This window comes from Mustela lutreola, chromosome 1 (genome assembly GCF_030435805.1).
Source record: "Mustela lutreola isolate mMusLut2 chromosome 1, mMusLut2.pri, whole genome shotgun sequence".
NCBI lineage: Eukaryota > Metazoa > Chordata > Mammalia > Carnivora > Mustelidae > Mustela > Mustela lutreola.
In genome coordinates, this window is record NC_081290.1 from 286,549,934 (window position 1) to 286,559,350 (window position 9,417).

At 64.3% G+C, this 9,417-nt stretch overlaps 1 protein-coding gene across 1 annotated transcript; it reads right to left on the reverse strand.

The window, feature by feature from the left end:
* Nucleotides 1–1,435: 1,435 nt before the first annotated feature.
* FGF3 (fibroblast growth factor 3) lies at nucleotides 1,436–8,623 on the reverse strand. The gene is made up of 3 exons (XM_059159034.1): nucleotides 8,404–8,623; nucleotides 6,267–6,370; nucleotides 1,436–1,926 (listed from the first exon to the last, which is right to left on the reverse strand). The coding sequence occupies exons 1-3, from the start codon at nucleotides 8,621–8,623 to the stop codon at nucleotides 1,558–1,560; spliced, it is 693 nt and encodes a 230-aa protein (XP_059015017.1). The 3' UTR covers nucleotides 1,436–1,557.
* Between the last annotated feature and the right edge of the window lie 794 nt (nucleotides 8,624–9,417).

Below are 9,417 nucleotides of genomic sequence, written 5' to 3' on the forward strand. Positions count from 1 at the left end.
TGGGACCTCTTCTCTACTTGAGTACATCTGCAATGACCCCATTTCCAAATAAGGCCACCTTCTGAGGTCCCGAGTAAGTCCCCCTAACTAACGGAGGGGGACCTTAGCAGATGCAATGCAATGCGCAGCTCCCTCCTAAGCCAGGCCCGAGGGGAAGCAGCTTGGGCCGCCGACCCGTCAGGCCGACCCGTCAGGACGGACCCGAGCACAGCCTGCCAGTGGCAGAAAGCACATTCTCCGCTCCAACTGGTTTTAAATATTAACCCCTGGCACCAGAGAGTTCTCTTTTCCCCTAGGGAGCATCCGTCAATAGTCACAGTGAAGGCTGGGTGGGTGGGATCCCACCGCACTGCAACTTCGTTCCGACGTCACCGTCGACACAGGAGCCAGAGTGGAACCAGCTTTGTCCCCTCCGGCATCCCTCCCCTGCACAGCTGTGAAGTCCAAGAAAGGTGAGCCACTGCCCATGCTCCGCAGCGCTCACTCAGGGGACCCCACCCACCAACACTGTTGGGGGAGCAGGTGTCACGGGGGGGGGCAGGGAAGGCACCCGGTCCAAGACGGAGCTTGGCCACCCGCTGTCTCTGGCCCCGGGCAGGTCACGTCTCCTCCCCAAGCCTCCAGGTTCGCTTTCTTAGGCGAAGATGGTAAGCCTCAAGGCTTTGGCGGCAAGTTCGAGGATCAAGGAGTTTGGGGGGAGTCTTACCTGGCGTGTGACACAGGTGCTCGGGACCGTCCGCGGACCAGCACACCGCTGCACGGCGGAGGGAGGTTTTCGGAGTTCTCAGCAGAGTGAACCAGTTTCTCTTCTCCCTCCCCCGTCTCTCTCTCTAGCTGTCCCCCCGACGTGTGCACACACACATACGTACAGTCTAGCCGGAACAGGCGTGCGTGCACACACGCACACACACACACACTCATGCACACACTCACTCACACACACACGCATCAGCCTCTTCTTTCCATGCACGCTAACCGTCTATTGGTTTAAAAAAAAAATAGCCACTTTTCAAGCCGGGGATTAAAATGCATCTTTAGCTCGATTCCTCAGAACACAGTCTTACATCTTAACACAGTGACTTGGCACAGACGCTGCTCCCATCACGGGCAAATATGTTTCAAGTAAAAACGCCAAGTGTCTCCCCAGGCTGTGTTGTAATCTATTAAATAACAAAGTAGAATAAAATACTTTAATGTTTCGGTTACACAAACGCCCACACGTCCGACAGCAGAGCTGCAGGGAGGCTCCCCGGGCGGTTGGAAGCCCCGCGCGCCCGTCGGTTTTCCCCGTGGGCGAGGGGGGCGCCCGGCCAGCGGAAGCCCACGGGGGTGTGGACGGGAAGCAGCCCTCCCTCGGAGGCCCGGCTGCCTTCTGATCTGACCCGGTTTGAGAGAATCGGGGAGGGCTGGGCCTCGGAACACCAGCGGGGCAGAAGCAGGGGAGGGGCAGGGAAGGGGGGAGCTGTCCTGGGAAGCTGCCGGGCCAGCGGGGCCCACGGTCGCTCTGCACCTGCCGCCGGGAGCCTGGACGGCCTTCTCTGTGCCGGGCCTGGTGATCTACGCGCCGCCTCGCCGGCTCCGCTTCCTCTGCCGCCGTCGCTGCCGCCAGGGCCGGGGACCCTTGCCGGGGGATCCGGGCCGCCCGCCGCGGAGCCCGGCCCCGCTCTGCAGCAGCCGCACCATCTCGTGGTCCTTGTGGTCCAGCACGCGGGGCAGGAACAAGGAGGACTTCTGGGTGCGGCGCGTCTTGAAGCCCCTGCGGGGCCGGCCCTTGCCGTTCACGGACACATACCACAGTCTCTCGGCGCCGGGCTGGCGCTGCGCCCCGGGGCCGCCGGGTGCTGAGCGGTAGAGCCGCGAGGCGTACGTGTTGTAGCCGAGTTCGTGGATCCGCTCCACAAACTCACACTCGGCGTTGTAGCTCTCCTGCGGGGGCGAAAGGCCTCGGTCAGCCGCTGGGGAGGCCCCCCACGGAGGCTGGGGGCTGGGGTCTTGGGGACCAACGGTCCTGTCGCCAGGCCTCTCTCCCCGCCTCCCCCCTGCCGGACGCCCGTGCCTCGGCTGCACCATCCTCCCTCACAGTCTGGTGAACTTGGCCCTCAGGGTTCAGCTCAAGGCTTCAGCTGCTCTGCCAAGCCTTCCTGAGACCCCGGGGAGAGCCCTGTGCCCCTTCCCTGGACACGGACTGGGGGTGGGGGCGTCCCAGGACAAGGAGGAGTGGCTGTCACAAGCAGAGCAGAGATGGGGCCTGCCCTGCATCTCTGCTGGAGGCGGGGAGGTCAGCAGGACATCTGGACACAGACGGTGTCCCAGGCTGCTTTTGGAATCTGTACGCGAGAAAGAGAAATGAGCACTGGGATCTGGCGGGGTCCTTGTGAGCCTGGCTTCTCCACGGCACTGGAGTTTAAGTCCCGGCTCTGGGCCTTGATCTTGGAGAGGGGCCGTCTTGGCCCCCGCGGTCCTCACCCCACACACCTGGAGCCGAAGCCAGGAGCCCCGCCGGAAGCTGGGGGCACAGACACTGCTGTTGTCAGGGTGGCTCAGGGGTGCGGGCGCCCCACACAGTGGGGCTAGAGGAGACGGCTGCCCGGGGAGGTGAACGGGCACTCTTGTGTGCATCTGGGACAGACTGGGAAGCATGGGCTGGGCCCGGGTCTCTGCCTTCTCAGACACAGGCATCCAAAGGGAGAGAGGCACAGACTCTTAACAGGCTTTGCACCAATGCCCCCTGGACCACCTGGTGGGGTGCCCCCAGATCAGGGGTGGTAAGTCTGACTTACACCAGCCCAGGTCAGGCTTGGGTCTGAGCTGTAGGCAGGTGCACAAGACAAGTGCCCCCAGGGCTTCCCTCCTCACCCGGCGCCAGGGGGCAGGGCTAGAGGCCAGGGGATAATGGGCAGAAGGAGCCTGAGATCCTCATGGTCTCCATCTGCAGAGGGAAAAGGGGGTATCGCTACTGAGTGCAGGTGGCCCAAAGGGCCCCGGGCCCATTCTCAGGGGCACCCAGGTTGGTCGGGGCCGGACCCACAAACGGGACAGCATGTGGCCTAGCAGGGCCATAGGGCACGTGATGGTCGAGCACCGCACACCTCTTTCCCCAACGACACGTAAGGGCAGAGGAAGGGGTGGGGGGGCTCCCATTCAGCTGGAGGAAGGGGCTGCCTCTCCCTGGAACCTCAGCCCCATCTGCTGTCCCAGCCCTCGGGGGATGCCCAGAATGCCCCAGGTCACGGCACAGGTGCTGCTGACGAAGACAGGGCATGGGGTGGGGGGGACCCCAAATCCCAGAGAGCTACAGGGCTGTTCCATCTGTGCTCAAGGCCTTGTACATGGTGTGGGTCCAAGGGCCATTGGGGGTGAGCAGGCAGGCTCAGGACAGATCCCCATGCCAGGCGGCTACATTAGCATCTGGTCCCCACGCTCAGCCGTGCGGAAGTCAGGGACAGTGCAGGCTCTTGTCCCAGGCCCTTCTGTCCTGTGGCTGAGGCCCAGGAACCAGGATGCCAGAGAGTGGGCTTTCACATTGTGGGACAACGGAAGGGATCCGGTCTTGCGAGCCTGTAAGAGTGAGGCATGCAGGCCCTGCATAGGGGAGTCCTTGACTTTGGGGGACACAGATCTTGCACTTTGGAGGGGCTCCTAGAGTCCAGATGACCAGGAGGAAGGTGTCAGCTCAGGACCAGGGTCACAGGCCAGGGGATCCCAGCAGAGACTCGCAGTGGCCACAGTTCCCAGTGCTTCTCCGGGCCCAACTGCCCCACCCCAGACGCTGTGCCCCACAGGGCCGCCCCCAGCCGCCCCCCGCCACGGACCCTCTGCTTGTGCCACCTGCTGAAAGTCCGCCTGCCTCTGCCCGACCTCAGCCTCGGGGAGCCCACGCTGCCTTCTCAGGCTCTGCCGCACTCGGAGCCGCTCCAGAGAAGCCGGCCGGGGACGGGGTGCAGGAGACCGGCAAGACTGCCCCCGCAGCTGGCTCTGAACCCTGGGGACCGGGCAGGGGTGTGCAGGGAGGGAGGGAAGGCGGCCGGCTGCGGGCAGCGCGGTGCGGCGAAGGGGTGAGGAAGCGGAGAGGCAACTGCCCAACGAGGGGACATTTAGGAGTCGTTACGGAGAGCCGGGCCCTTCTGATGGGGGCGTTTGGTCTGGGCAAGGCAAGGAAGGGTGACCGGCACGTCCTGCTCTGGGAACGCAGCGAGGTTCCAGAGGCTGCGGTGGGAATGACGGTGGGAGGTAGGTGCCGAAGGCGGCCTGGGCAACTCCCCTGGGGGCCAAGTCACCTGGGGGCCAACGTATGGGGGATGGGGAGCTCCTGGAGGCCACAACAATAGTGGATTCACTTCCGAGTAAGATCCCAAAACATACGCCTAGCAGAGAGTGCGACATATGGGAAATGCCGAGGGCACTGGTGAATGAAGGAATGATTGCCGGACGGACGGACGGCCGGACGGAAGGAAGGAAGGAGGCAGGCAGGCCAGCGTAGTTAGCGCTAGTGACAGCAGCCACAGGTAGACTCCGACCCACGGGGATCCCCCAGGTCATGCTTTGTCCTGTACCCCAAAGCCCTGGGCCGCGCCGCACCCCGCACCCCATACCCCAGAAGAGGTGTCAAAGTCCTTACACTTCTCCTCCTGATTCAGCCCTCCCTGCCCAATCTGTGAACTTCCCCTGTGTGGACGGGGGGCCTCCAGCATCAGCAAGACCTGCCCCTTCACTGCCAAGAGCAGAACTCCTCCCAGGGCCCCTCTCCATAAGGGACAGGGGTGTCTGTAGGTAATCTAAGACCATTTCAGGATCAGAAGTCCATTCTGCCCACTAGGCATCAGGGGTCCAGGACGGAGGCTTTTGGAAAGCCACAGTCTGCCTCAAGAAAAAGTCAGACCAGGGGCACCTGGGTGGCTCGGTGGGTTAAAGCCTCTGCTTTCGGCTCAGGTCGTGATCCCGGGGTCCTGGGATTGAGCCCCGCATCAGGCTCTCTGCTCCGTGAGAGGCCTGCTTCCTCCTCTCTCTGCCTGCCTCTCTGCTTACCTGTGATTTCTCTCTGTCAAATAAATAAATAAAATTAAAAAAAAAAAAAACGAAAGAAAGAAAAAGTCAGACCAGCCCTGGCCTGAGGGCTTGTCTTTATAAGCCGCAATCAGTGTTTGCAGACTCCAGGAGCACATGCAGGAGAAGCTGGGCACCGGAGGGTCCCTCGGTTCTATTAAGCGGCCCCCAGGTCAGAGAAAACCAATGGGTTCGTTCTGATTTTTGCATTTCCTTTAGCAAAATAGAAAAACAAACTCTGTGATAAAATAAGGAGCGGAAAGGAGTGTTTTCCTGCAACTCTTGCCCGATCACACTTGGCCCAACTTCCAGACGGGCAGGGAGAGGCTGGCGTGTGTCCCCTGCAAACAGGCTGAATGGAGAGAGGGGGGCTGCCGGGAGATGGTCTCCGGGAGATGGTCTCCGGCTGTGCTGTGGATGGAAAACCTCTCATTGCCCGAGGAGGTATCAGCCGAATTGCACGTAATGACTAGTTGGGGGCAGCAAATTTCCTGCTTACACGCATTTTACTCCAGGCATCCCCACCCCTGCCGTTGGGGAGAAGGACATGGTCAATGCCTAGAGTCACGGGACCCTTCTTCTGTTGGGGGGGCCCCTGGCGGTATACAGATTGGGTTCCAAATCTGTGTGCCTGGGACACGAGTCCTGTGTCCCTTCCTCTATGTTGGGGCCTAAGAATGAAGAGTTCTCCCTTTCCATCCTGGGGAGAACCGGCTGTGCCTTGTCCTGCTTCCCTCTCGTCTCCCTCCAGAGCACTCTGCTGAGCCCACAGAAAAGTTTTGCCCAACACACAGTCGCGCTGTGCTCCAAGGCTCACCGGGTCCATTTACACCAGTGGAAATTTGTGGGGGGACAATCTCTGCCTTGCTGTCAGCGACCTTGAGGGAAGGGCAGTGCTGGCGAAGAGAAAATGTTTGGAGGGGCATTTTCTGACCCAATGGCACTGGGGAACATAACACGAGTCTCACCCCTAGTGGGGTCCTCCCCGTGGGCCATGCTCCCAGCCAACCGCACTGGCAGCCGCCTCCAAGAGAAGCCGCTGGAACGACACTGGGTGTCGACACCCAGGGCCTGAGACCCTGGTCCCAGGTGGTTGGTCCTGCAGGTCCCCATGCTGCTGGGTCAAAGCATTATACTGTCCACGTCCCCTCTGTCCCCTGAGGAGAGGTCCAAGGGAGATGGCTGTCCCATGCACGCGTGCCCACAGGAGAGAGTGGACTCACCGAGGCATAGAGCCGCCCCCTCTTGTTCATGGCCAGGTACCGCCCAGAGAAGAGCCCCTTGATGGCCACGACGCCCACCTCCACCGCCGTCATCTCCAGGATACCTGGGAAGAGTTGTGAAAGCCCATCACTTCCCGTGCCTTCCACACAGCTCAGGGCGGAAAGCTGAGCCCCCAGGCCGCTCGGGGGCCGGGGTGGGGACGGGGGAGGACACTTGGGAAGCTCAGGGGAAGGCTTCTCCGAGGAGCAGAATTCAAACAGGGGAGGGAACTAATACAACCAATGCTTCTACGCCTGACTGCCAGGGGCTAACGCCTTGCAGGAGGTGAAGCTTATTGGAGCCTGTCGGCTGCCTCGAAAGCCAGTTTCGTGATCTGACAGACGAGGGAGCTGAGGCTGGGTGACTTTCCCAAGACCGCAGGGACATGTGTGAGCTGGAATGCGAGCCTGGGCTGCACACAGCCGTGCGGGAACTCTCCGGGCGAGGCTGCGGCCCTGGATGGAGCTGGCGGATGATACAGTCCACGCAGTGCAGAGCACTGGGCCACCCAAACTCACTGGCAATGGACTTGGGCAGGAGATAACTGTCCAGGGCAGGGTCCAGGCGGGATGCAGGAGCTGAGCAGGAAGTGGGATGAGACACTGCAGCTCCCAGAAGGAAGCCGCTCCGGGCTCTCCCACTCCTCACTGCGTTTAAGGAAGTTTCAACCTCCCCTAACCTTCCTTCTGGACACAGCAGTGCTTTTTCACCAGCCGTCCTCCAACAAAGGCCCGAAGGGGGGCCACTGTCTCCCCAGAAGGGCTCCAAGGGGCACTGGAGCCTCTGCAAGGCCGTCTTGGGGGAGGGGGAGGGGGCTCTCTGGGTGCAGCCCTGGCTTCTGCATGGTAGTGATCACAGAGCCCAAATGCAGCGCCACCTGAGATCCCACCCCACCCCACCCCCCGAGGCAGGCTGGGCGGATTCCGAGGCCCCCACCCAGGCACCGGGGAGCGGGCCTCTGGATACCCCGCAGGGGCGTCTGCGGATTGCGCCCTCCTCCGCCTCCAGGCTGCCTGCCTGGGATACCCTGAGAATTTCCATGTTCTGTGACTCCGTGGGGGAGACTGGATATGGAGAGCACCAGGTGTGGCTCTGAGAGGAGGGTGTGAGCTCCGGCAGCCCCATCCTGCACAGGGGGACAGCCGGGACACAGCTTGTCCCCAACGCATGTATCCAGAGGCTTCCTCCCACGACGTCCTCCCCAGAGCTGTGGCTTTCCTAGAGGAAGCCGCGGTTTCCCGCCACCGCCTTCAGTCCACCGCACCGCTTCCGACCCGCGGGGTGCCGCAGAGGGACCCCGGACCTAGCCACGCTCCCACGCTGCCGCACCGCTGCCGCACCGGAGCTCCGACCTCCTGCTGCCCACCAAGCCGAGCTGCTTCGGTCCCCTTGCTTCGCGCTCCTCTCAGGAAGGCTGAGCTCCAGCCAGGGTCCCCGCGGAGGGAGGAGCCCAACCCTGGAGCCCGCGGGACCCTACGAGCAAGGTTCGTGGCTGTGTGGGGCCGCGGGAGCATACCTGTGTCCCCCACCCAGGCCTAACCGGTATACCCCCCCACCACCACCACCAAGGGGCACGCCCACCCTGCCTTTTGCTCTGCGGCCCAGGGCAGAGGCGCGAGGGCTGCTGTTTGGCCTGGGGCGGGGTGGGGGGGGGTGGCTCTCCACCCACGGCGGCCGCGGCCCAGGACCCCCTCTCTGTCCCTGCCACAGTCCTCCAGGTGGAGGCGGCGGCTCGGGCGGCCACCTGGGCGGCAGCGATCAAGGAGCGCGGAGGCGCCCCGGGGTCGGCCGAAGGAGAAGTCGTCAAATTAATAAAGAAGATAATAAATGCCTCGTCTAGCGCCTCTTGTCCGAGAAACTCAAAGGGCTTGAACTTGTCAGGGCCCCCGAGTCCAGCCGAGCGGGGAGCCCCGGGGCTGCCGACCGCTCGTCCCCTCGGACTGGAGACCCCCAGCGCCCCTCGCGCTGCTCTCCCCGACGCGACGGGACGGCCGGGGACCCCGGCGGGCGCCCTCCGGGGCGGCGTTGGCGCGCCCGCCCGTCCCGGGCGCTCCTCCCCGGGGAGCCGGCCGCCGCGCCGCGGGGCCCGGCACTCACTGTAGGCGCTGTTCTCCAGGCTGCCGTTGACGCGGCCGCTCGGGTGCAGCTGGAGGTGGTACTTGGTGGCGCAGTACAGTTTGCGGCGCCGGGGCGCTCCGCCGAGGTGCTCGTAGACGCCGCCGCGGCCGCCCGCATCGCGCCGCAGTCGCGCCCCGGGACCCGCGGCGGGCCAGCCGGGCTCCAGCAGGCTGAGCAGCAGGAGCCAGATCAGGCCCATCGCGGCATCGCGCCCGCCCCGCGGCGGCGGCGGCTGCAGGCGAGCGCGGCGCCCATGGAAGGGGCGGCGGCGCGGCCCGGGCGAGGCGCTCCGAGCCCGCTCCCGCGCCAGGCGGTGCCGACTCCCGCTCCGCGGCAAGTGGGGGAGGGGAGGGGAGGGGCGGCAGGGAGCGGGGGTGGGGGGAGAAGGAAGGGGGGGAGGAGGGAGAGAGAGGGGGGGCACCCCCTTTAATTTTCACCCAGGATCGGGTGAAATTTCCGTTGCTGCGCAAAGCGCTGAAAGAAAAGACGGTTCGGCAACAAAAGGCCGACGTGGTCCCCAGGCGGGGGCGCGGGAGGGGCGGGGAGCCCGGCGGGGCGCGGGGTTCGGGCCGGGCGCCGCCCGCGCACACTCTGCCCCCGCGCAGCGCCGTCGAGCCGCGGCTCCGCTCCGCCGCGCGCCCCGCGCCCCCGCGCGCCCTCCCGGCTCTGAAAGGTCCCTTCCCGCCCCTCCCCCGCCCCCTCCCCCCAGGCCAATTATGCCTCCGAAAATTATAGACCGAGGCCTCGAGGCGGCCGCCCCAGGCCCTGTCACCCCCTCCCGCCCCCCATCAATCCCCCAGCACAATGGGAACGCCGCCGATGACTGATGTCCGCGAAAGCAACTTGCGGGGAAGTCGCGCTGACAAACGCCCATTAAAGGCGGTGCATAATGAAGGGGGCCGCGGAGGGCGGCGGAGGGGGGGGGCCCGGGGCGCGGGCGCGCGTGGGGGACCCCGGGGTTGGGTCTGTGCCCGGGGCTCCCTGCTGGAGCCA

Coding starts and splice junctions, on each gene's coding strand:
- FGF3 (XM_059159034.1), bottom strand. CDS start 8,623: ATGGGCCTGATCTGGCTCCTGCTGCTCAGCCTGCTGGAGCCCGGCTGG. Junction 6,371..8,403: donor CCTGGAGAACAGCGCCTACA/GTGAGTGCCGGG, acceptor AACTCTTCCCAG/GTATCCTGGAGATGACGGCG. Junction 1,927..6,266: donor GGGGGCGGCTCTATGCCTCG/GTGAGTCCACTC, acceptor TCGCCCCCGCAG/GAGAGCTACAACGCCGAGTG.